At 43.3% G+C, this 27702-nt stretch overlaps 1 protein-coding gene across 1 annotated transcript in view; it reads left to right on the plus strand.

Moving 5' to 3' along the window:
- The window catches only part of stpg2 (sperm-tail PG-rich repeat containing 2), a 290142-nt gene that overhangs the window by 78131 nt on the left and 184309 nt on the right, over positions 1 to 27702 (plus strand). The window contains exon 11 of the mRNA XM_007902544.2: positions 4848 to 5001. Coding sequence (XP_007900735.1) covers positions 4848 to 5001 — 154 coding nt within the window. The remainder of the gene's footprint in view (positions 1 to 4847; positions 5002 to 27702) is intronic.

Here is a 27702-nt window from a genome sequence, read left to right on the forward strand (position 1 = left end):
CAGCCGAAAAATCAATTAAAAAGCCTTTATGTTTTGCGATTGAACATTCGACGGATAGCTCAAAATTCAAACAGAAATTGCAGTTTTATTATATGCATTAATTACTGCGTTCAGTCAAATCAGGTTTGCGTTACAGATTTCCAAGATTAAACAGTAACCAACAGTAGCCATTTATATTGTATTTTTTTTTGGTTGCCTTTTTAATACTGTACATATGTAAAAATGGCTCTGTTCTTTTCTTTCTCTTCCCGCGCCAAGTTTTTACTTAGTGTGGGCAGGACACCTCACTCAGAGGCTTTTGCCCAATATGCCACTTAACCGGCGGGGCAAGAAGTATGAACTTTGTCCTGAAATTAGAGAAAGAAATTGCAAGTGACTCATCTTCTGATTTCTTTTCTCTCTCCTGTTTTCTCTCCGTTCTTTGAACAAGTCTGGGAGTAGTGCATGGTGTTGGGGAGACGATGGGAGCAAACGGCTGTCAGGACATTCACAAGGCCATATTGAAAGCCGAGAGGGCTACTGACTAAGCCAGGTTGACAAACAAATGTCGAATTAACCTGAATTTTTAGGAAATGATCTTGTATCTTGGCTCTGAAAGTGAGCGAGTCTGCCGATGAGTGTGTTATATCATAAGCCCCGCCCCCTCATCCCACCCCTTGGTACAGAAGTCCACCGGTTGTATAAGCGGAGCCAGCAAGATTAACGTGGGACTCAGGTGAAGCAGCACAGTGATCATTCGGTTATGTGTTTCCAGCGATCGCTGAGTATTCTTTGCAGAACGCATGTGTGTCTGCTACCGAGGTCAGCGGCAGGGACCTTGGCTAATGTGGACATTGACGTTCGGCTCGGTAGATTCGATAAGACAGGAGTGATAGGGCAATCAGGGATTTCTTAGCGCTGTATTCTTTGACAAGAGACTGACAGCACAACGAGATCTAATTGCTGCCTGTACAATGTCTCCACCTGGATTGAAAATGATATTGTTATTGTAGTCGTTGTTAATCCCAGAGATTCTTGATTGTCTAATAATCATAATAATAATAAGACGTGAAAAGCGCTATATCAAATGCAAGGATTATTATTTATTATGCATTAGTATTATTATATAATAATCAAATGAGGATTTGGGGCAGATTTTTTTTGAAAATTCGCTTTCAATTTTGGCAATAAAAAGCAATACCTTTTCTTTTCACTTGTCTCATTCTCGCTCAAATGGTAGGATTAATGCACTGTTTTTCATTAAAAGGAATATTATCCGAGAGAGACTGAGCGACAGAGAGATTGAAAAGGAGATGAGAGCATCGTGCATGTTGTCTGCACATACGCAGTCACTACATTTCACAGAAATATCCCGTGAAACCTTTTGAGATGTTTTGATGATGTGATCAGACATGATATCGAACGCAAGGATTGTTATTTTGTTATTGCAAGTGCCGGTTAAGCTCTAAAATCAGTGCATCGTGCTGCTCTCTCGGTTGTAGTTTAGGCCTTCTACCCAAGGTGAGGTCTGGGTTAAGCTGTTGGACCACTAGGTTGTGACCTTCCGAGCACAGCCAAACCTTTTTCAATTAGAAGCGTAATGCATTGGATGATACATTGGACCACTGACTTCCTGCAGAATTGTATCATGAATAAAATAATAGATGTACAATTTCATCTTATCAAGTACTGATAAAACTTATCATCGTTCCCTCTCCGTTTTAATACAAGAGAAAGGTTTCCAAAATCTAACATTTCTTAATCAACCTTCTAAATGAAAATGGCTTATAAAGCTTTTATAAACCCTTTTCCATTATGTGGTGCATTAGGTATTCTGTAAAATTGTCTTGTTAGCCCTATTATTTATTTAGTGTTCATTTTGTTATACATGTAATGGATCTTTCAGCTTTTGACTGTGTGAATTCACCTTCAAAATTATACAAGGGCTAATTTTCCTCCAGACTTTGCAGCGATTTTCTCTTGAAACCGCTGACTCTTTCTGGTGTTAAGTCACCAGATTCCCTAACTTGCCTAAACGGCTAATGTTTGTGGGTAAGAGTAGGCAGTAAGAGTTTCCAGATTATTCAACCCTGTGATTGGGGAGCGAAACAGTCATCACAGTTGGATCCGATCCTATCCACGCCCAGAGTCAACAAACACCTTCTGCAAAAGATCACAACATGAGTTCCCCTCCGAGATGTCTTCTCTCAAGTCTCTCAAGTCTTAGCTTATCTGTTCATTGCTCATTGCTCCAACAGTGAGGATCATCCTCGGTGATCTCCTCTGCATTGCCTTTCAGGTCCGTTCAGCCCCCTCTACTTATGTCGTGGTGACCATACCTACTTGCGGAAACGTCTCTCCAAAGTGATGAGAAGCCCTCCTGGATGTGCCCCAGTTAATAATTGCCCGGGGACGTTTATAGATGAACGTTTATTCCATGAATTGTCACTGAAGCATAAGGCCTGTTGGCAACAGGATCAAAGGCACTGCCTGGAACTAAATAGTCTTTGTATGAAATCGCTTAAATAATAATAATAGTAATAATAACCCTTGCATTTCATATAGCGTCTTATCACGTCGTTGAGACATCTCAAAGAGCTTCACAGAATATATCATTAGGTGAATTGACTATATTCTTTGGTCTCTAAACTCAAGGGTGGGAACACTGCAACAGGTATCGACTGGGGCAGGAGCAGGAAATCCTGCAATGTGATAATGTGACTCTTATTGATTTACCTACACAGAGCAACTTTATTTTTAACTTTATCTCTTGGTGCTGGAAAGCTTCATGCTCAGGAGGTAATTGATCCCATGTAACTTGTTTTTTTAGCAGTATAAATTCATTACTAATTCTAGTCAATGCAACACAGCACAATTTTATTTCAGATTTATATTTGCTTCTGTGAATATAATATGGAACGTCTTCGCATAAACAAAACAACCAAAACTGGTATGTCATCCGCATAATAAGTGGGTTGGCTGATGTGAAATAAAAAAAAACTGTGGGAAGTTGAAGAGACGCACTTTATTTGCTTTAATTTCACCCTGTCTTAGCTGAAGGAACATTTGGTCTCAAAAATTACTTTCACACAGAATTGGGGGAAAATTCGCAATTTGAAAGCTTTCTTTTTAAGCAAAGTTCAGAAAATCGGTTTCCACGTTGTGACGGAATTTAAGAATTTCTCCCAATTCCCCACGGCTTAGGTTTGAAGGCAAACGGTTTTAACTGGCGAGGTCTAAGAGTTCTGCCATTGGAATAGCTAAGTGTTTCTCTCTTCTCCTCCGACGATATATTATTGCAGTACATTTACTTTAATAGATACTTTGCACACTGAGTGATTCACATTTAATGCAGTAATTGCTAATGCTGTAAAGCAATGCTCTACAGTTTTAGCACACCCAACAGCACGGACTCAGTAAAATGCGTGTCAAGCATGGGCTATTTAGCCAGTCATGGTGACTTTGTAATAATGAGGTTTTAATGCAGCAATTAGTAAATGCTTTCGATTGTGTTGTGATGGTACTTGTGTTTTATTATGCCTGCAGCTGATTAAAGCCAGTCAGAATATTGACATTCATTTTACAAACACCTCTTTTTCTCAGGGGAAAAAAAATCGGAATAATGTCCTTCTTCCAGAGGTTCGTGCTTCTTAACACAATGCTTTGGTGATTTGCGCATGTGTTTGCAAGTACCCTCCTCCACGGCCAAACACCAGCCTTTTTGGAGGTGGGGGTGGGGAGGGGGGGGAGGGTTGATTTGTTTGCAAGTTTCTAGTACTTATGTGCTTCTGGGCCATTTATGTATTAAGCGAGCTCCTGCTCCAACGAGGCACCTTGTTGTGGGGTGATCCTGTTTTGGATAAGTATGATCAAAAGTAAATAAATGTAAATGTTAGTCTCCTCTTTCTGGATGCCGAGGTTTAACCTGAATATATAGACAGTTTAACATCTTATCCCAAGCTTGGCAGCTGTGGTGATGCATTGATCTCCGCACCCAAGGTTATCTATGAGCCTTGGACTCACAATCTCCTGACCCAGAAGCAAGAGTGCTAATAATTGAGCCAAGGTAACACCTACATTGAAGGTTGTGTGGTAGAACTCAGTTTTTCTGATTTCTGCCAGATGATACAATACAGAATTACATTTGTATAGCGCCTTTCGTGTCGGGAGGACATCCCAAGGTGCTGTGACTTGATGCTGCTGATTGTTTTTTTGCTTTGATTTTAACTGTTTGCTTTTCTCTCGACCAACGGCAAATTTCGCGCTTAGAGAACAGAAAAGAGAGTCGAAAGGACAATCATAAAAATATTGTATCCATATTTATTGTCTGTCTAACGTTGTGAATATAGCAATATTTGATCGAACAAATCAATCAATCAATCAATCAATCAATCAATCGTGTACCTGTTCCTGATCAGGTTTCTTCAAATCAGTCCAAGCTCATATTTTTATCGGACACCGTCAACTGGCTCAATCATGCACCCATCAATCCTTCTCAGAATCAGCAAATCCAAGCAGTGTTATTATTCGAGGTACTCTGATAGATCTGCAAACCAAGAATCAGTCATCGACACCGCGGTCTTTTCTGCTGCATCAGTAAAATTGCAGAGTCTTAACTCTTCAAACTAAATGATTTTACAGAACCAAGACGTAGTGTAATTTTAGGCAGTAATCAGCAATGATATACATTTATATAATGTCTTCCAGTATAAAGGACACAGTTCTTGGAGCTCTCCACTGTGTTGGGGTGGAAGTTGAGCCAGGGAGAATGGGGAGAGGGAGGTGACTAACGGCACGGTCTCAGAGGGAGTTTAAATCTGTCGATGGTTCTTTTGGTTTAAAGAATTGTGGCTCGTTTTCTTTTTCAGGATATTCCTTCACCGGGAGCGTATGACGTTCACGGTGCCTTTGACAGGATGCAGGGAAGAGGACCCTGTTTCCTCGAGGATACAAAGTGTGCGTCGTTTATGAGTACTGAGCCAAGGGAACTCAAAATTGGGTTAGGCAGTCAAGGCATACCCGGTAAGTGTTTGGCAAGCTATGTCATGATATTATTTATTATTTCACACGCATTGCTATTGCCTTGCTGTGGTGTCCGTAATGGCCTTGTTATTGTTTGAGTTTTACCCGGACAAGAATTTGAAAAAAAAATCTATTCTGATCATTAATTAACAATTAATTCAAGAGAGTTTGAAATAAAATTGCGCCCACTCATTTTATGGGCGGAGAGCTCACATTAATACTTTTGTCACTGTTGGTAGGAATCTCTGTAGAACATAGTTTCATTGTTTTCACGTACTTCTATTTGCTCTCTTTACAACATGGAGTTGATAATTTTTTTGCACCATCAAAATGTAAACTGTTTTAAGGTTTTTTTTTATATTCAGGTGACTCTTCAGATGTCTTTACAATTGTTGAAAATCTAAGCCACGTTGGAAGTATTTTAAGAGGATACATCTATTTTTGTCTTAATCTTTGTCTCGAGCTTGACAAATCTCGTTCGTACTGTTAATTGTACAATAGAAGTGAAAAGTCTTGCCTCAGCAACAAGGCACAATTATCCTTTACCCACTGCAAATTAGTTTTGACGAGATCATACATTAGTTACTTACACAGGGATTTTACAGTCAGAGCTGCATCAAAGGACACAGTCGAAGTAACACAATAATAAAAATAATCCTTACGGTTGGTATAGCGCTTTTCACACGATTTACTTAAAGTGCAGTGAGTGCGTAATGTGTGCACTAACTCGACAGCAAATTTGGAACCAGCAAGGTCCCACAAACAGTTGTAAAGGGAATGTAATCAATTTTATTTGGGGGGGATTGTTGGCCTGGGCACCAGTAGAAACTCCCTTCGCTTTTCAATTTGTGCCATGAGAACTTTCACATCCATCTGAATAGGCAGATGGGACCTCAATTTAAATCTCATCCAAAAGACGACACATCCGACAATGTAGAACCCCCCCAGCGCTGCATTTCTCTAGGGGACTGTTATAATAATTGTGATAATAATAATAATAATCCTTGCATTTAATATAGCTCTTTTCACGTCTTCTCGACGTCTCAAAGCGCTTCACAGAATATACTGTAAAGTGAATTGACTGTATATTTGCGGACGAAACGCTGCAGCCAATTGTGCACAGCAGCGTCCCCACAAACAGCTGTGGATTGAGTGACCGAATTATTATTTTATTTTTAAAAATTTTTTGAGGGATTATTATCAGACGTGTGGAGTAAGGAAACTTGCCCAAGGTTTCGCCCTGCCGGGAATCGAACCCAGGTCACTCGCTTGCGAGGCGAGTGCTTTAACCACTGAGCTACAGGACTCCACTCGAGTTTTAATATTGTCATGGGGTCATTAATGTCCTGAAGAACAGGCAGGGACGAGGGTTTCATCTTAACGTCTCATCTGAAGGATGGCAAATCTGAGATTGCAGTCAAATGTAGAATGGTACACAAAGAGGAAAAGATAATGTCTTAACTTTCAACATCCTCCGCACAAAATTAGATCAATCACTCTCATTCCCCATTGGAGTGCACTGTTGTACCCAGCATAGGGCTTCACTCAACTACAATTCCTAGCTGGGGATGGGCAAAATATTCACTTAGTTGAATAATACTAACTTTCACTATCGAAGATCCACAGAATGGTGCAGGGTGCTTTAAGTGCACTGATCTGTAGACCTTGTGCAATACTGAACAACATCTATCTTCCTTGTTCTTGTTGAAGACCAGGATCTGTCTTCAGGAGGTCGGTTAGACCTGACTTTCCTGTTGAAACGCACGGCCAACCCTGCCAACCCCACAGGTGCAACAGACAGAAAACTGAGAGCAAATCCATGTGATGAGGAATACCTCGCTGGCCTTGCAAAGTATTATTCAGACTACTTGATGAGCATCATTTAGCCTTTTTTTGTCTCAATGGCCTTCATCTCCCATCAGATGTCAGGCTGCGTACATGACTAGGTTTCAGATTGACATCCTGGCTGTCGAACGTGCCCAACCTTTAGATCACAACCATCCAGCATCTGTTGTAAACACACTGGAACCTTTAAAGTTTTCCACTAATCGCGCTTGCAATGTGAAGTAGAAAATGTTTGCTTGTTATTGTGCTGAAAAGTCCCGTTATGCCAATTTTAAAGGGGATAGGATAAAGGGTAGGGAAATTGGCCTGAACGGATGGCTCTTTTAAAGAGTTGGCATAGAGACAATGGGCCGATGCTTCTGTGGTTTAAATTAAAATTTGAAAGACGGAATTCGTCCTTTCTTTATTTCCTTTTTGTTCTACAGATGCCCCAGATTTCCTATCAGTCAGAACCAATCAATTATGTTGTGTTGCGCGTCCTTCTCGTTTATTTGATTTTGTGTTAAAAGGTGGAGGAAAAATCCTAACGAGTTTAAAGTCATCTGATACAATGGGCTCACCCTTTCTAGGATGGAGCTCTGGTCACTATCTACAGCTCAATGTGCATCTGGGTTCAAAGGGCCAACTTGTGCATACATTGAGAGAGTGTGCTATTAATGCGCTATTAGGTAAGAATTGAGACATGACCACAAGACTAAGCAGATGGTAAATGAGCTGGTACTGTAGTCCCCAACGATGCATACTAAAGCGGGTTTAACCACTTTAGCCATGTTCACTGATTGGAATCGTCCCCGACCGAATGATGACAGCTGCAAAGCACAACTAATGGCGGATCCAGTTGCTGATTAGTGTCTGTGCCTTCCTCTCCTGAACAAGTGTTACCGGGTGTGCCATTAAATCGGATTAAATGGTCAGCTCCATTTTCGAATGAAAAAATAAAAAGGAGTGAGCTCCAGGGGTATGGGGAAAGAACGGGTAAATGGGACAGAAAGGATTGCTCTTAAAGGAGGAGCACAATGGGCTGAATGGCCCTCATCTGTGCTATATATGTTTCACTTCACTGTAAAAGGATAGCAAGTTTTTTTAAAAAAAATGGCATCTGATAGGGTTGTTTAGATTCAATTTAACACTTCCTATTGACAACAACAATTCACATGTATGCATCTACAACAACAACTTGCATTCACACAGCACCTTTCATTCGGGGTAACGTCTCAGAGCCCATAACAGTGTACGGAACCTAACGCTGTGCCAAGGAGAGAGGGGAGGTGACCATAGGCATGGTCAAAGAGGAAGGTGTTTAGATGGACAAGAAGGGGGTGAGGCAGTGGGATTGAGGCAGAGAGATCCAGATCCTCCGCTCACCGTGGCTGAAAGCATGGCTGCCGATTGTGGAGCGGAGGGGACGAGGGGTGTGAAGGAGGCCGGAGCCAGCTGAGCGAGGCGAGCGGGTACCAAAGTGGGATCTGAGCACGTTGAAGTAATGGCTAATTCATCCGGAGGGTCACAAGGAGAGACTCGCGTCTCTTTTCAAATAACGCCGTCATTCTTTTCCACCCCCTGAACAGGCAGTTGGAGCGTTAGTTTAAGATCTCATCTGAAAGATGCCACTTCTGACAATTCAGTGCTTCTCAAATGTTGCACAGGAGGGTCCAGTCTGGACTGTGAACCTAAACCCCAACCCATGGTGCACGAACCCGCAATCTTCTAACACAAAGACATCCCCCACCCCCAGGTCTGTCAGAGTATTGAACAATTTGGCAAGAACAGGCTGTGGAGCAGTAATTTGGGACATTTAAAAGAAAAAAAATCTCTCTCTTTTTCACTCGCTTTGCCATTGAAAGCATCAGTTTAAAATAGTTGGTAAACGAGCAAATGGGAAGGTGAGGAGAATTCTTTTTCACGCACAGAGTAGTTAGGATATGGAATGCGCTGCTGGGAGTGGTGGTTGAGACAAAATAATAATAATAATTCCTGCATTTGATATAGAGTCTCGTCATTAGTCTAGACGTCCAAAGCGCCTCATAGAATATACTGTAAAGTGAATTAACTGTATATTTGTGGGCGAAACGCGGCAGCCAATTGCGCACAGCAGCGTCCCACAAGCAGTCGTGGGTTGAGTGACCAAATTATTATTGTTTTTTTTTTTCTTTGACATCTCAAAAGCGCTTCACAGGATGTACTGCGAAGCGGATTTACTGGGCACTTTGTGGGTGAAATGCATTAGCCAGTTCGAGTACAGCAATGTCCCACAAGTAGCCATGGAGCGGGTGACCAATTTTATTTGGGCGATTTGTTGGCCAGGACACCAGGACAAACTTTAACGTCCACCTAAACAGGTAGATGGGACCTCAGTATAACGTGCATCGAAAGAATGGCATCTCCGACAAGGCAGCACCACCCGACACCCCCCCACCCCCCCCCCACCCGCACCCTCCCCCCAGCACTGTCTTTGAATGTCAGCTTTAGACTATGTGGGGCTTGAACCCGCAACCTTCTGTGCCAGGAATTTCGTTGGTTCTATTAGTCTCAGGTATGTCACTCCACTGTTTTATTTTTCCTGACAATTAAGCCCGATTCGTGGACAGAACTTCAGAGAATGACAAGCCGCCCCACCCCGCCCCCCACCCCCAGGCTGACCTGGAGTCCAGGCTGATCAAAGCCACTTTGTAAGCTCCTTGCCCTTGTTTAAGAAAAACGGATAAGTGTTCACCTACAAATACGCAGTCAGTGCACTTTACAGTGAAATCCTGTGAAGCATTTGGAGACATTTGGGTGACGTGATGAGACACTACATCAAATGGAAGGATTATCAATATGTTTTACAATACTAATTTTTAAATCGTCACGGGCAGCTTCTTGGAGGAACAAATGCGCAATGTTAAAAAAAAAAAAACTCCAGCTGTGTCATATGCTTGTTGGCTCGATGGGAAACTTGAATTATGTGGGAGAAATTCAGGCTTGAAGTCGTTAAAGCCCACATGTGGTGCATTGTGAATAGAAGACAGGGAATCTTACCAAACAGTCTGACACAAAGAGGTCATTGTTAGAAATCTGTCTCATTGGCTTCTTCCGTCGGTAATGGTCAAGTTGTAGTGGGTGTTGTGTAGATATTATACTGTATTGTGTTCATCTTGAGCTTTTCAAAAAGGTCTTGACGACATCTGGCAGGACAACAAAGGTCGTTAATATTATGCTTGTGCTCCATTTCAGTTATCCGGTGTGGGTTATAGTTTTGTATTGTACTCTATGCAAATCGAGTGCTTTGAGTCCCTCGGATTTGCAGATTTGCTTAAATCCAACTTTGGGACATTTTCTCAGCTCGTGTCATGAGATTCTTTTCCCTTTATCGCAGAATACATTAGACTCCAATTAACTGTATCCACGGTTCAATTAAATTTAATGTTTGTTAACAAAGTAGTTTGTAGGTTCTGAAAGGCAATGAAATGCAGGATAACTTTTATTCCTTTTCAGAAATCTTAGCCCAGGACGACTATTCATTCAAACGTAAAATGTCTAGCCCAAATTATTTTCGATCAAACGGAACAACTGGTTTTACTCGAGGATAATTACACGAGAGAAAAATTAAATACTTGCTTGAGATGTGAATGGAAGAAATGTTAATGTGAATTACAGAGGAAGACTTGCACAGAACAGAATTTGTTTCCTCCAACTCCATTTTGTTTTACACAATCACAGGGGTTTTCAACCCACAGACCTGAGCAATGATGTTGTAAAAAAAAATCTATTTTTATAATTCCTTATCATGTTGACCCAATGACTTGGGTACCTTCCTTCCCGGTGTGGGGAGCTCCTGCCATTTACTCAATGATACAACAACAACAACAACACAAGATTCCATTTATAGAGCGCCTTTCACGTCGGGAGGACGTCCCAAGGCGCTGTGCAGTTGGGTCAGGACCCAAGCATTGGGGGGAAATGGTCAGGGTGAGGGGAGGGAAGGGAGGCAGCGAGGAGGGGGTAGAGAGTCGAAAGGGGAGCTGAAGGCACAGTCAAAGAGAAAGGTCTTGAGACCGGCCTTGAAGGAGGAAAGGGAGGAGGCAGAACCTCGGGGCTGAGAGGCTGAAGGCCTACCGATGGTAGGGCGGTTGGGGCGGGGGATGTGGAGCAGACCAGAGCCAGAGGACTAGGGGAGCACAACATCATGTGTATTGTGACCAAAGTAAATCAGAAATACAGTTTGTGCTGCAAGACATCACGACACATTGTCTTCTAATGGATTTGACAAATCTCCCTTGCCTGACTTCTCTTAGAGTTCTCATTCTTTGTGTGGGAGGAAAGGAGGATATTTGCTTCCAGGCGAGTGCTGCTCTGTAGCTGATCGCTTGCAGGAGCTGGGATTGTACAGGGTGGAGTTCATCCTGGAGGGGAAATTGTAAATGCGCACGTGTGTGCTAGGATTTTACGACCCGGCATCTTGAAGCTTCCGATGGGCTAGACTGCGCCATTGCACTTCCCCACGGAGTACATATCTTATGTACACATTTACATTACGGAGGGTTCCATGTCACCATTTCTAATGGAATTATTTATTAATTGGATTCCTTGATGAGGAATCCCAACTGGAACCTCCCTGTGCATCATGCTGAGCTACAGGATAGATAAAGATAGGAAGAAATGCAAGAAAATCCCACAGTGCCCCGAGGTAGGGAAGCAAGTATAGACTCTAGGTAGCATCCTGATTTTAAGGATTATTGAAAAAGGAGTTGTATTTCATTTGTAGAGTAATCTAGGCAACTCCCCTGTGTCATATATCCCATTGCTCATCTTTAGTTTTTGTTACGTATCGAATTGTATTGTCAGTGAAATTATATTTCCCCCATCCCGTACCCCTGGAGAGCTTTAAAAGTTCGTGCAAGGAAGTCATTTCTGTGTTTTCCTCATCCAGTTATTTTAATATTTTACTAGAAACTCACTAAACTGATGAACGCTTTTGTTGTTTCGTCCCAATTGGCACTTGAGAACACAAGTCAAAGGTAGAATAATTATAATTTATAGGGAAGTGCTATGTTTCCAGTTGAGATATGATCAGTGATTGATATATGTAAACGGATATGCTTATTCCGCAGAGAGAGCTTTGATGTAGAATTGGTTTTGTTTTCTTCAATCTGGACATGGTTTAGTTTAATGTAATGTGAAAGTATCCTGCACAGATTCTCATGTGTGCCTCTTATCACTAGTAACTCAAGAACGAAAGCCACATTCTACTATTATCAATTCAGTAAAATAATATGGTGGGGGATACTTTTTCCCTTCTCCAGGAAAATAGCCCAATTTACCAGTGCACTTAATGGGATTTTCTTCTTATTAACTGCACACTACAGGTCAGGAATCTTTCCTCTACGCTCTCTGTTTATGCAGTTGTTGGATAAAATATTTGTGCTATATTCTTGAAGAGCAATGTTACGAGACCTTTGTCAAATTATTTTGCCAGTTTTCTACTTGATTCTTTCATCACCATTACGCTATAGACTTTCTAGGTTCACCCCCCCACCCACCCACCCCACCCCACCCATCACACCAGTCCTCGCTGAGCTTCTCTGGCTCCCAATCGATTTCAGGATCCTCTCGCTTGTTTTCAAATCCCTGGCACCTCCCCTACCTCTCGATCTGCTTACCCCCTACACCACCATCCTCTACCTCTGCTTGGCTGGTTCCTGCCTCATTGTTTGTCACTTGTCCCCTCCATCATTGGTAGCCGTGCCTTCAGCCACGACGCTCCAAAACTCTGGAACTCTCTCCCTCGATCCCTCCGTCTCGCCCTATCCCTCCCCATCTTCAAATCCCGCATAAAGCCCTTGCTTTTTGATTGAGCTTCCAGTCACGTTCCCTCTCCCTCCTGGCTTGGGTAAGCCTCCGACACTGGATGCCGCTACATAAATGTAAATTGTTGTTGTTGTTGGCTTTACTGTGTGCATCAGGGGTAAGTGTTCAAATCTAACAGTCATGCGTTTAAAGAATGTTTTACTTTCTCTGCACCAGGTTTAGAAATTGAGTCGTAATTTGGACATGCGATATCCTGGATAATAATAGTTACCTTGATGTAGCAGCTTATCAGGTCGCGATGCTTACTAAAATTTACTGTAAAGTGCAGTGACTGTGTAAATGTAGGTGGTCAACGACAACAAAATTACATTTGTTTAGCGCCTTTCACGTCGGGAGGACGTCCCAAAGTGCTGGACGCACTGTAGATAGATGTTGTATGCGGTTTTGTTTCTGTTCCCTTTTCTGTCCACTGATTCAGCGTATTAGTTTGCAGTGATCGTGTTAAATCCACTGTTTTATCATCTGGCTACTGTTCTCAGGGAAGTACTGCAGTGGTTGAAGCAAACCCAACTGTTTCCATTTCTGTTGTGTCTCCAAGTAGAAATTCATGACTGGATCACTGCCTGCGCTCATAAGCTCATGTGGCTGAGATAAAAAGAAAAACATTGGATCTACTGACAGCTCCGGAATGTTTATTAACTTGCATTTCTTATTCCCCCAAAATGTGCACTTTTCATGAAGTTTGAATGAAGTCGAGATTGAAAGCTGTTTTGCACTTAATAACCTTCCTCGAGTTGTTTTTGTGCTGTGTTTCCCTTCTTCCTTCCCACCTTCCTCAACCCACACAAAATGCGCAGAATTCCATACTGAAATTATAACTGGAACACAAGTGTTGCCCACGAATAGTCTGTGCTGCTTTTTTTTATTTCAGTAAGCCTTGCCCCTGGTCCCCTAAGGCACATTCATGGTCAGAATGGGCCGGGTTTTAGCTGCTAAGTTACATCATAATAATAATCCTTGCGTTCGATACAGAGCCTTATCACGTCTTCGAGATGACTCAAAGCGCTTCACAGAAATGCACTGTAAAGTGAATCGACTGTGTATTTTGGGGGCGAATCATCGCTTATGCAACTGTAATGCAGTTGGTGAGGACACACAGTGCTATAAGGGGAGTACATCTCAACACTGCGCTGAGTGTTAGTCTAGACTATGGGAGTTAAGTCCCAAGATGGGGCTTAAACCTACAACCTTCTGACTCGGAGACAAGAGTGCAATCATCTGAGCCAGGCTGTTTAGAAGCTACTATGGTCCATATGTAGAGAAATAGAGGCCTTGGGTCCAGTGTATTATCTGTGGAACACTACTGCACTTGACAATGTGGAGCAATGCTGGCCTTATGTTTGGTGCAGTTGCTGTGCGACTGCACTTCGCTTAACATTAGGTCTCTGCCTTATCTCAGCAGGTGAAGAGAGGAAGTGGGAGGGAGGAGAAGCTATAGATAGGAAGGATCGGGATAAAAAAATTCAGTCAGCATGAGGAAGAGAATCATGTTTGTGGTGTGTCTGTGCAAAATGTGGCTAGGAGATGAGGATAGACGGGATGAAGAAATAAAGACAGACTGTGATGAAATGAACAAGGCAGTCGGAAGCAAATTAAACCAGAAGGTAAAGCGAGATACCAGCATGGGAGAGCTCAAAGCCAGCATAAACAAGAGGAACAGGCAGGGGAGACAGAATAGAAGTGTCAGGAGCGAGAATAAAAGCCGGCATCAAAAGAAAGGGACATGAGAAGCAAGATGGTTGGGAAAGCAATAAAACTGCCTCTGCCGGGTGAGTGAGAGGCTCACCCAGGAGTAATGCAAATTACCCTAAGTGAGAAAGTAAATTAGTGCTTCCAGCTGGGGGAACTGTTACTCCCTAGCTATAATATTGATGCGTAATAATAACTATTGCACTTCATCATTCTGGTTTAAAGATTTGGATAATCGAGCCATTTTATTTAGGGAAGCCGGCGCTTTGTTAAACGTGTCAAACTGAACGAAGACCCACACTTTAGTAGGTTGAGGTTTCCTTTCATAGTTGTACGCGGGAAAAAAAATGTAGGTTGAAAACTTCTGCTTGCCGCCAACTGTGCTGGCTTCAAAGGTATGTGCTTCTATCGTGCGTAGTCACATCACAACCACACATGGTCAAAGCTGATGTATGTGGTGATAAGAGGAATTTCTCATTCCTAATACCTCAGGAGTCACACCACACAAGAACTAAACCGGACTGATAGGCTTAGTTGAGGAAGGGCAGGAGGAAGCTCTTGTGAAGCATGAACGCCGGCATAGACCAGTTTAGCCGAATGGCTCGTTTCTGTGCTGCATATTCGATGTAACTCTATGTAATAATAATAATAATCCTTGCACTTGATGCAGCGCCTTATCACGTCTTCGAGACATCGCAAAGCGCTTCACGGAATACACCGTAAAGTGAATTGACTGTAATGTGCGGGCGAAACTGCAAGCTACACAGTCCCGCAATAGCCCTAATCACCAATCAATAGCAAATCCAAACCTTCAGATTTACCACCGAGAGGAAATAAATGATGTGGGTTCTATTTAAGCTTAAATTAAGCTTCAAATCTAGTAAAGCTACAGCAGCATGATTCACATCCGATCGATACTGACGTACGAGTTCACCTTTGCTTGTAATGATTTTAGTTGGCTATTGCATCAGCGACATGCTTTTATCGCCCTCCAGCAGCCCTAGTGTGACTTCCTGCCAAACATTTTGATTTCGAGACATTCATTCTGTCTGTGAATGCTGACATTCCTCGACTTCTGATTCAGCTGCTTAATCTGTTTAGGCTAAGTACGTAGACGTTAACCTTCAATCAAAGGCATAATTGTCAGTTTCACGGCATCCGGGATGTCCGCGAAGCCATTGAAGGGTGAATGAAAAGGGAAGTCTGTCAGGAACAACATCATGGGCATCTCTCGGACTGAAGGGACAGCCAACTAAATACTAGCTTGAAATATTTTAACAGGAAAAAAAAGTGTTTCGTTACAATTATACTCGCATGTGTTTTTTACAACAATAAAATAATCTTTGCATTTAGTATAGTACCTGCCATTAGGCCGTCTCAAAGCGCTTCACAGGATTTACTGTAATGTGCGGTGACTGTGTATTTTTTTTGGTGGGGGGTGCGAAGCTCGCCAATTTGCACACAATGATGTCCACAAACAGCCATGAAATGAATGACCAATTTTACCAACGGATGGTTAAGGAAAATTCTTATCAAGTGTGAGTTCCACCCCCAGAAAGCCTCTGGAAGTGCAGAGATTGGTAGAAACTTTTAAGCAATCTTTGCGTGAAGTAAAGCCATTTGGATGGTAAGTAATTATTATTTAGATTGCCAGATTGAGACCTGCTGCTCCTGTATACCAGCACGTGAAGAGGCATTCCCTGTGAGTGACTACTGGAATAGAACACTGAGCACTGTAATTACATTGTGTGTGCCCCAGAAATCATTTCGATCATGCGGTGAATTAAACTAGTTTTACGCCTCATTAACACTTTTGGAGTGAATGGAAATTGTCATGTGCCCTCGGCAATCGCTCCCTCATCTTATGCTTTTATTTTTATGAATATAAATATATATATATATATATGGCTCCCTGACAAGCTTGCTTCCTCCCTCTCTCCACGGTATATATAAAAGTTTTACGAAAGGGAAGTCATCATCAGGTGTGTCGATTAATTTTCCACAGGGCACTGAAGGCACTTTCACATCAAATTGACTCGGTTCCCTTGAATGTTAGAGTTTTTTTTGAAGCTGAGGATGGATTTATCCAGTTGAAATACTTATTTTTATAAATACTTATTTCCACTCCCGCTAACCAGTGGGAAGCATCTGACCCGGTCAGCTTGACTGCTATGTTTTACCTTGCATTGATGCTGGAGATGGAAGTTCTACAAGCAGTGTTGGGGATAAGTCGTGGACCGCGACCACCTTCAGGGTTTTTGAAGCCCACCTCGAAGATCGCCAGAGTCACGGAAGAACATAAAAATTGCGAGACGAAAGAAGACCAAGGTCCGTCCAGTTTGCCTTCCACCATCCTGGCAGTTGCATGCACGTGTATATTAGCACATTGAAGAGGGACGGCCTCCTGATGTGAAATCCGCTGTAAAAAATATAAGTTGTTGTTCTTACCGTTTAATGGAAAGCGTGCAGATAAACAGCTGTGGAGATAGTCAGCATGAGGATACACAGATACACAGTGTTTCAGTTATACCACTGGTCCTGCCATGAGTAATCTGAGCCGTCCACTCACTCCGAGCAGCCAGAGATGTTTCCCCCCCCCCCCCCCCCCCGTTGCTAGCTTGTAAGGAACCTTCTCCAGAATATTGGCATCCAAAAGTGACAATTACCATTAGTGACTCGACTGGATGTGTACTGTTTTCCGTTAGCATTGCCCTGGACACAGGCAGTTCTTTCTCTTTTGTCTCCAATCCAGGATAACTGGGGCGATCTCCACAGCGCAGGGGATACTAGAGTCCGATCTGGTTACAATTTGCACTTATATAGCGTCCTCCACACAATCGTAACGTCTCAAAGCGCTTAACAGTGGTGGAGCCTGACTCCACTCCAAATCGGAAAGTGGGGGGGAGGTGACTGCAAGCACGGTTGAAAGGAAGGTTTTCAGTCAGGACTTGAGAAAGGGGAGAGAGGGGGCAAGGTGGAGGGATTGAGGGAGAATGTTCCAGAGTTTTCGGGGCGTAGTGGCTGAAAGCGTGATCTCCGATGGTGGGGTGGAGGGTGCGAGGGACAAGCAGGAGGCTGGTGCCAGTTGAGTAGAGGCGCCAGGTGGTGGATTGGGGAGTGAGGAGGTCGGAGAGGTCGGGAGGTGCCGGGGATTGAAGGGATTTGAACACGAGAGTGAGGATCTTGAAGTCGATCGGTTCGGTGATGGGGAGCCAGTGGAGCCTGGGTCAGAACTGGTGAGATGTGGGCACAGCGTTTGGTCTGGGTCAGTTTGCAGTGGAGCTGGTGGGGGGGGATTTCAGTAATCCAGGTTGGAGGTGACAAACACATGCATGAGGGCTTTGGCTGAATTTGGGGGTAAGATTCGGTCTGAGGCGGGCAATGTGGCGTTCAATGTGGTTAAAGCGTTTTTGTAACGAAATCGCACAATTGACAAACTCATTTCCATTTTTTGATTGGGAGAATAATAGAAATATCTTTTTAAACCATTTTCCACGGGCACAAACAGCTGTAAGCACAAACTGTAGCGCCTCATTGCTTCAGTCCCTTCCTATTACACATGATTTACTGATCGAGAACACAATTTACTGTTAGGTGAGACTGACAATAAAACACCTCAGCGGCGTTGCCAAGGTTGACAGGATAGAGGTCAGGAGGGAAAGGAGAGGGCAGATGTAGAACTGGTTAATTGCCTGAATCATGGTTATTAATCTTAAATTATGATCACAAGGATTGTAAGTGATTGGAACAAAGGTGGTTCATCTACAAAGGGGAAACAGTACTGATCAGTTGGTGCTATGTAAGATATTTTTCCTTTCTTGCACTCATCCTTAAATAACTGATGATACATTAAAATGAATTTGAGTAATTTCACGTATAACAACAAATTACATTTGTATAGTGCCTTTCACGTCGGGAGGACGTCCAAAGGCGAATTACTCCTCCCTCCCTCCTTTAGTCCTTTTTTACTCCCCGGCTCCTTCACCCGCCCATCAGATCATTAGCAATGGTGCCAGTAGGTTGTAATTCCATTTTCCATTGCTCAGCACAATGTAAGAGAAGGCTTACAGCCGGGAGGAACTATGCTAAGAACCAAGAAATCAGGACAAAACCTGTTAAGCTGGCAGACACGGTCGTTTTTTTTTATTTGAAAAAGGAACTTTGAAAATGAATAAGAAATTCTGCAATCAGTCCCCCTGTAAAAGTGTAAAAATTCAGACCAATCCTGAAGCCAAAGAGACAAGGTCCTAAAATGTTGAACGCACCTATAGGTGGAGGATGCAACATCAACAGGTATAAGAACAAGAATCCAAATTCTTCAGGTCTATGGGCAGAGAGAGAGAGCCTTTGACTGTTTGAGGGTCCAAAGAAGCCCTGTGATGGGGTGTAACACCGGCTAGCACCCACCAATCCTAGTCTGAAAACAACGGATGAGCAATGCAAACAAAAAGTGACTTGGCGATGAATCAATAACTCAATGCCCCGTCTGGGGAGTTGTTGTAACAGATTCGCTCGCTTTGTGCGCCCCAGTCCATCACACCTATTCATCCTTTTTCATTCAGTTAAACCGTTGTCCTCAGCGAGGTTCATTGAGTCAGGGAGACCAACGGATCAGGGCTGCTTCGAAGAGACTTCGAAAGTACTGTACAGTGAAAACCGACTGATAAGTTCCAGCAAATAGACTGAGTAACCTCAATGTCAGGTTGACTTCACTCGCGAGTTAGGACGTAAAGAAAGAATCCCAAATCAACACAAACTGGTGCTCATCCAGCTTTTTTATATCACCATCAAGTCCATTTATTTTTATGACCATTATATCATGTGCATTATCGCATAAAGAAACCATTCCACACAACAGCGGTTTAACTTGTTGACCTTGAACGATAAATTGTCAATTTCAACCCAAGGACAGAAATCAGCAGTTTCCCAAAAAAAAACTAATACTATCATACTATGTTGAAATGAAAAAAAAGACCCCTGCAGGGCATTAGTGAGTGAGCCACAACAGTTTTCACTAAACACTGATTAGGGACTGACTTCAGAATCATTTGCTTCTCTGCGGGTGTGAAAAGCTGCACTGATTTCACCAGCATTAAACGCTCCCTCTGATGAGTGTTAGGTGAGAACATTAGAATTTATTGCGTGTCCGCTGCAGCAACTCATTCGTAGGCGTGGCGGACACAGCCGACGATCTGAGATTTTCCCCCAGTTTACTAGATATAGGGACAAGTCCGCAAATCAGGCGGAAACAACAACAAGATTCCATTTATAGAGCGCCTTTCACATCGGGAGGACATCCCAAGGCGCTGTACAGTTGGGTCGGGACCCGAGCATTGGGGGGAAATGGTCAGGGTGAGGGGAGGGAAGGGAGGGAGCGAGGAGGGGGTAGAGAGTCGAGAAGGGAGCTGAAGGCTCGGTCAAAGAGAAAGTCTTGAGACCGGCCGTGAAGGAGGAAAGGGAGGAAGCGGTGAAGGCACTGGGGATGGAGTTCCAGAGCCTCGGGGCTGAAGGCCCGGCCACCGATGGGGCGGGGGATGTGGAGCAGACCGGAGCCGGAGGAATGGAGGGTACGGGCAGGTAAGTAGGGGGATAGTACGTCGGAGAGGTAGGAGGGAGCGAGACCGTGAATGGCCTTGTAGGTGAGGATGAGGATCTTGAAATCAATCCTCTGGGGGAACCCTGCGCTCAGGAAACAAAATGATAAATGCAGCAGCTGCCCAGCACAGAGCAATAGAAATGCCACGTATACAGTGAGCTCACTTGCCATTTGTCTCCCAGAAATCAGTTTGTGAAGCTTAAACTGCGGCTATTCAGAATGAGGCCAAATTCTTAACTAAACGCGTTTTGCGATGATGTTGTTTGACGATTTTTTTTTCAATTGAACGTCCAGGTGCACTATTTCCGTCCTTACCAATTCAAAACCCACCTTTTAAAATACATCTTACAAAGTTACCTGTCTCTCTCTCTCTCTCTCTCTCTCTCCCTCTCTGTTAACCAGTAATCTCACCTTCCCCCATACAGTTGGTCTGTTTATCCTTCAACAGCGTGTAGTCACTTTCTTAGTCCTCCACTTAGTCACAGTATCATTTGCCCTTGATTTGGACAGATTCCTAAATCAAAGGTGCGCTGAAGGGTACGGGCTTAGATTCAGGACGAGATGGATAGAAACGGCTGCCAGCAATATCATTTCAGCGAATTGCCTGCATTTGGAATTACCTAAATTAATCAAATATCCTATAGCCAGGACCTTGCTTTCTTATCTAATTAGACATGGGGTAGTAATTCAATTTACTTATTGGCAGATACTCGGGGAAACTGTCCCTCCTATTTGCCAAGAAGGGGTGTGTGGCTTATTATGGGCAGCATTACAGATAAAATATTTGTGGTAGTCGGGTGGTAAATTTCTTTCGATAATAAATTGCTGACTGGAGTACTACTTTGACAATCTGAGCTTCCGTGAACTTGAACTTGATGTTGTCTCCGCAACCCCACTCAGCTCCTGTTGACGTTTGGGCAGTTTGTCTTGCTTTCCACGATTCTCTCAACTCGGGTCACTTCACTATCTCTCTTGGTATTGGCCCGACCGCCACATCTCGGTTTTCTTTTCCCATTGGGTTATGATTGTTCATCCATGTCTCATCTTGCTGCTGAGGTTTTGCCTTTTGATCGCACTGTTTTTCTGACAGTCCTAACAAGGCATTAACGAGATCGAGCGAGTGAGTACCGGACAGTCTGTTTCAGCAGCTTCGCCGTGTTTGTTTTGGAAAAAAAAACGAGTCCAGGATCCTGGCCTGCGTCACCCTTCCTGGTAACCCGTTCAGGCTGTTGCACTCAATACGTATAAAGAAATGTTCCTTGGTGTTGTCTGGCCTAAAATTTTCCTTTCAAAGCATCCTGAATCTCTGCCCTTTTGGAGTCCTGTAGCTCTGTGGTTAGAGCACTCGCTTTGCAAGCGAGACACCTGGGTTCAATTCCAGGCAGAGGGCGAAACCTTGGGCAAGTTTCCTTACTCCACACTCCTAATACTAATCCCTCCAAAACCAAAAACAATAATAAATTGGTCATTTTCAAACTACGACTGTTTGTGGGACATTGCTGTGCGCAATTGGCTGCCGCGTTCGCCCACAAATATACAGTCAATTCACTTTACAGTATATTCTGTGAAGCGCTTTGAGACGTCGAGAAGACATGAAAAGCGCTATATCAAATGCAAGGATTATTATTATTATTATATTTTGCCTTGTTCAGCGAGCGGCCTAGGTTCATGCTTTTTATCTTTGCAAGATGTTGGTTACCTCGTCCAAGTCTCCGCATCTCTCACTCTGTTAGCCCGATCGCCCAACCTTCCATCCCTCGGTTTGATACTACCGGTTTGATAATAGCACAGATGTTATTTAAGGGAAAGCTAGATAGGTACATGAGGGAGAAAGGAATAGTAGAAGGTTATGCTTGAAGTCTTAGTTGAGGAAGGCCAGGAGGAGGCTCATGTGGAGCATAAACACCAGCGTAGACCAGTGCGGCCGAATGGCCTGTTTCTGTGCTGCATATTCTAATGTATTCTAATGTACCTGAAAACCATAACTACAAATTCAAGCCATTCATGTACGTGACACTGTGTTAAGAATAGCAAGGGACGCAGCACAAATGGTGAGGTACAAATTATGTTCGCACCACTATCTGAGTCAGAAAACAAAAGTGCTCAATACGATCACTTGCCCCTGACACAGAGTGATAATGTTTGAGCTGGGCTACAGATGACTCATTAACTTGCACTAATTAAATGATCCACAAGTCTGTGCTGAAGCTTTGGAAATCCCCGATGAATCCAGAGGTACAAGCTCATTGAATATTTTTACTCCCAGGCCCTCAACAAGTTTAACGGGCCCCTTGTTTGTTGTAACGCTGCAACAGTGGGATACTTTGACATCAGATGCAAAAGAAGGTAGACAAGCAAACAGGACCTGGTGTCTTGGTCAACAATCATAGAATATTACAGCACAGAAGGAGGCCATTCAGCCCGTCGTGCCTGTGCCAGCTCTTTGGAAGAGCAACTCAATCAGTCCCACTCTTCCGCTCTGTCCCCATACTCCTTTTCCAGTACCTATCTAACTCCCTCTTGAAACTGGTTATTGGATCTGTTTCCACCACCCTTTCAGGCAGTGCATTCCAGACCGCAACAACCCTCTGCGTGTGTGTCAAAAAAAATTCTCATCTCCCCTCTGTTTCTTTCGCCAATTATCTTAAATCTGTGTACCCTGGTTACTGACCCACCTGCCGGTGGAAACAGTTTCTCCCCAATTGCGGAGTCCTGTCGCTCAGTGGTTAGAGCACGCACCTTGTAAGCGAGACCCCTGGGTTCAATTCCAGGCAGAGGGCAAAACCTTGGACAAGTTTCCTTGCTCCACACACCTGATTATAATCCCTCCAAAACAAAACAATAATAAATTGGTCATTTTCAATCCACGACTGTCTGTGGGACGCTGCTGTGCGCATTTGGCTGCCGCGTTTCGCCCACAAATATACGGTCAATTCACTTTACAGTCTATTCTGTGAAGCGCTTTGAGACGTCGAGAAGACGTGAAAATCGCTATATCAAATGCAAGAATTATTATTATTATCTACTCTGTCAAAACCCTTCATAATTTTGATACACCTCTATTAAATCGCCCCTTAACCTTATCTACTCCAAAGAGAACAATTTCAGCTTCTCTAGTCTCTTCACGTAACTAAAGCCCCTCATCGCTGGTACCATTCGGTTAAATCGCCACTGCCCCTCTCCAGTCTCCCAAATAAAATTGTTTATTCACTTTGTGGCTGTGATTACAAGGTCAGTAGTTTAAAGGTAAGAAACAGCTTGCATTTTAAAGCACCTCATCAAGTTGGATTCTTTCTTGGAATTAGGAAAGCAAGACACAACCCTTTAGGGAGAGAGTGCATTCCATTCCAGACATAGGGAAATTTCCATGTAAAAGTGGCATACGTATTTGGAACGCTCTGGTTTGGATACCTTTAAGAACGCTAATGATTTTCCGTAAGTGTCAGACACCTCAGTGACCAAAAAAAAAACCCCACAAACACTGTAAAAGGCAACCTCCTGGGGAACTTTGTTTACCGAATCCTGTTGGTTTGTGAAATTACAAACCCATTGCACTATAAACAGTATCAAAGGAGTGATTGGAAAAAAAATCAGACGATTTCTCAGATGTCACACACGCGGAAAAAAAAAAACTCAGCAACGGTCACCAGGGGAAATAAGATAGTACAGTATCTGATCTTTCTCTCTCTCTCTCTCTTTCTCTCTCTCCCTCTTTGCGAGCCGCAGATTCCCCTTTAGGGTTTAAGCAAATGTTACGAGAGTCAGAGCTCCAGTAAAATGTTACATTTCTAAATGGATTTCATTAATGCAATCCACAAATAATTTCTTTCTTTGTGTCCAAGCCCTCTTGCACAGTGATAATGGGTAGCTTATTTGCATATAAATGGATTTTCGTATGACAGGAGAACTTGCTGTAGCCTGACTTTACATGCACATCAATAAATTGTTTCGCTACTTCCACCAGCATTTTTAATGGTGTTATATTGCTCTGCCTGATAATCATGTGTCACTTTTAAATTTGTTGTTTAGAAAAAACAGTTTTTCTTTTGGCGCTATTCAGTTATTTTGTGCCGCTAAGAATGTGGCCATTTATATGATGATATAAATGTCACAGAAGCATTAGATGTCTGGCGTATGTAATTAAAGAGCCTAATTATTCAATTATACCAGAACAAGATTTTTTTTCTGATTTTTAATATTGCATTTGCTTCTCTTCATTTGATTGCGAGCCAAGTATCACAGTCTAAGGTAAGATATGCAACAGGGAAATGTGCAGGGATAGCTGGCCTGTAACACATGTGAAATCACAGCGTGAGCAGCAGATACCAGAGGGTGAAATAGATGAAAAGGTAATTCGGTCTCCTGTTCAAACCGTGTGTTTGCAAATGTAAGATCCCGCAGACCTTACCGCAAAGCACAAAGGAGAGCTGCCTCCAGATTTTTAAAAGCAGTGATATTTTTTGATAATCTAAACTCAGCAAAGTAAAATGGAAGTAGGCCAGGAGTCACAAGATCACACAGGAGGTTTAGACAAAGAAGTGCCCTTTGATCTCATCTTTCCAGATTACCAACTCTACCTTCTTCCCGTCCTAGCATCAAGATATGCCCTAAGTTACTGAGTCACCTGGCCTCGATGACCGTTGCTAGCAACCTGTTCCAGGTGCTCATCACGCTCCGTGTAAAGAAATATTTGACGATGTCTGTCCTAAAATTGCCTGTTCCTTCTTGTCCTGTTCAGTGATCAGTCTGGGCTCATGCCTGACAGGCTCGTCTTTGTAGGATTCCAGCTACTTCATCAGATTCTCTATCCCTTCCCCTCTTTACCTTCTGACCCGTTAAAAGAGGTAACTTTTTACACTGAGTCTTACCAGTTCAGGTCATTCAGTGTAGCAGGAACAGGAGGGCCAGGATTTTTTCTTAACACAGAGGGTAAGCAATGACTGGAACAGGTTGCCAGGAAAAGTGGTTAAAGCCAGGACACCGGATTCATTTAAAAAAGCAGCTTGATGCTGTGGTGAGGGGGGAATGGTAGGGTGGGCGTTCTGGTGGGATGAGATCGGGTGGGTCAAAGGGTCTTCTTCAATCCGGACAATCTTGTGATCTTGTGATATGGTAGAAAGTGGAATCAATTTCTTAGAAAAGTGATTGGAACAAACAGGCGGTTGTGCCGTGTGCAAGACAGGCCAGTTATGCCACTGGAGCTTTTTATGGTAACAAATGTAAAGGAGTAGGCTCTCAATTCACAATATAATGGAGGATATTAGTACGGAGGAAAGACTTGTTCGGCAGTCAAATTGTTGTTGTTGTTGTTCCGTTTTTAAATCATATTCCTCTCCCCCACCGTCCCAGACCGAATGCTCTGATGCAATGTCTCTTTGCCACGATTGCACACCTTAGGTTTGCCCTGATTACTTTTTGCATTATTTTCACAATGCCTTTCGTTCATAAAAGCAAAGGACTTCTTCCTGCACAGTCATCGGAATAATTATACCTCTCATACAGTGTTGTTTTCACCATGTGATTCCAATTTTGATTCTATCTGAGTGATTTCCCCCCCCACTGAATTAAAATAGGGAGAGAATTCCAGTGTTTAGCCTCAGTGTCTCCGCGTGCGAGCTTGTCCGTCAACCCTCTGTCTACGCACAAAATTGTTTTCAAAATCCCCCCTTGTATCCCACCCAATGTAGCACTGTATTAACAAGCTTAGATATTCTGCTTCAGGATATTTTCATTGACATGATTAAAATTATTAGAGATGTTTCGGGAATATGCAGCTCACCGCTCGTTTGATCTATTCTCATTCGCGGCTACTGCTTGCTTTCGCTGGCCATCCCAATTGTTTATTCAATTTGCCGTATCATCATCGATTTGGCGAAACTTCACACTTGCTGTAACGTTTCCTCTGTTGTTGGGCACTTTCTTATTATCAAAGATACGTTCAGCTTTTTCTTCAGTCACTAACTCATTCATGTTCCTACAGTAATGACAATTATTTTTTCCTGGCTCTCGGCTATTGTTCCGTTCTATTAGATGATTCTGAATTGTTCTGTTTTTATCTTTTTTTTGCCAATAACATGGGCACTAATTATCTGGAGCTAACTGGACTTGATTGCCTTTAATTAGACTCTTGATCTTTCTTGAAGGATAGTATTAGACTTCAAGTCCCCTCCTACCTCTCCGACCTGCTAACGGCTCCCTCCACGCAGTCAGACTTGGACCATGAGAGCAGGACGAGAGGAAATGCATTTAAAATTATCGAGTGTGAAGCCACATGAGCGATCAGAAACAATTTAACCCCCTATGTGTAGAATAGTCTCCCGCATAAAGCAGTTAATGCTATGCTCATAAACACTTTTAAGGTACGACAAAGATATGGGAAGGAGCACAGTAGTAGAATTAGGATTGATAGCTTCAGTGAGGGAATCAGAACAGCATAAGAATAAAAAGACAAATGGTCTCCCTCCTTTGCTGATATGTTGCATTGGGGACATCAAGTTGACTGCACGTCACAAGCTGCCTGTGAAGGTCCTCCCATCACTCTGAAGGCAGATGTCCGCCAATTAGCTGATGAGGAAACTCTAAGGCTTGGGGCGAAACTGCTGGAAGGTGTTATCTGGAGTCCGAGTTCGTGAACATACGGTTCGTACATCCAATGCCTGGAATACATCATAATTGGCCTGCAGAGAGGCAAGCATCTGTTGCTTAAACCCTGCATCTCCAATTGGTGAAACCATAGCTCAGTGGGAAGGAACCATATGCTCAAGATGCGGACAGGAAGATGGTGGCAATGCTCTCACACATTTCATGCTGAGATGTGTTGCCCACTGGGAAGCTCGCAGGGACCATCCACTCGTGAGGGCTCAAACCCGGGATTGTTGGATGTCGAACCAACTGGTGACTATCCTCCTTGGCGGGGAGGGTAAGTTGGACTGGCAGCAAGGTGACATCCTTGGCAAAGGAATATTGGAATCGAGCCAGCCCTCTATGGTGTTTTCGGTAGTCCGGTTCCTGAGCCAGTCAGGTCAGCAAGTATAAAAGCACAGTCAGCCTGGGTCATTGGCAGAACGTGGGAATGCAGACCAGTCACTGGGGACAGGAAATCATCCCACGCAGCTCCTGTTAAACCTGCAAGCCAAAGCCCTAATGAGGAGGGAGGTCCTAGCTACCCAAGCAGCGGGAAATCTTGCCAGACAACAATATCAATGGCAAGCTATGATGTTTTAGCTGGTTAGACTCCAGCACTCAATCCAATTTTGGGGTTCTCATGCCTTAGCTCTCGCCAACTTGCGCCTAATACTTTCCGGAATTAGGTAAGCACAACAACAACTTGCACTTATATAGCACCCTCCACACAGGGTAGAGTCTCAGAGCCCTTGATGTAGGAAGCTTTCTACTTACGAGGGTGCGACCCTCCAGAGAGAGAGTGTGTATCCAGTCCAACAATCCATCTCTGGGATTTCATGCGTAGGTGGGACGCATGGAATTCTCAGTTTGGTTTGGATACTCTAAGGCACGGTGACGGGTTTCTGCATGTGTCAGACACCCCGCTGACCCCCATCCCACCCCCCAATAAAATCCCTCTGAGTAAAGGAAATACTTCTTTCCTGCCGCTCCCCCAATTTGTCCAACGACCTTGATAATAATAATAATCCTTGCAATTTGATATAGCGCCTTATCGCAGCTTCGAGACGTCTCAAAGCGCTTCACAGGATATACGGTAGAGT

The sequence above is a fragment of the Callorhinchus milii genome, unplaced genomic scaffold (genome assembly GCF_018977255.1).
Source record: "Callorhinchus milii isolate IMCB2004 unplaced genomic scaffold, IMCB_Cmil_1.0 Scaffold1, whole genome shotgun sequence".
Classification (NCBI taxonomy): domain Eukaryota; kingdom Metazoa; phylum Chordata; class Chondrichthyes; order Chimaeriformes; family Callorhinchidae; genus Callorhinchus; species Callorhinchus milii.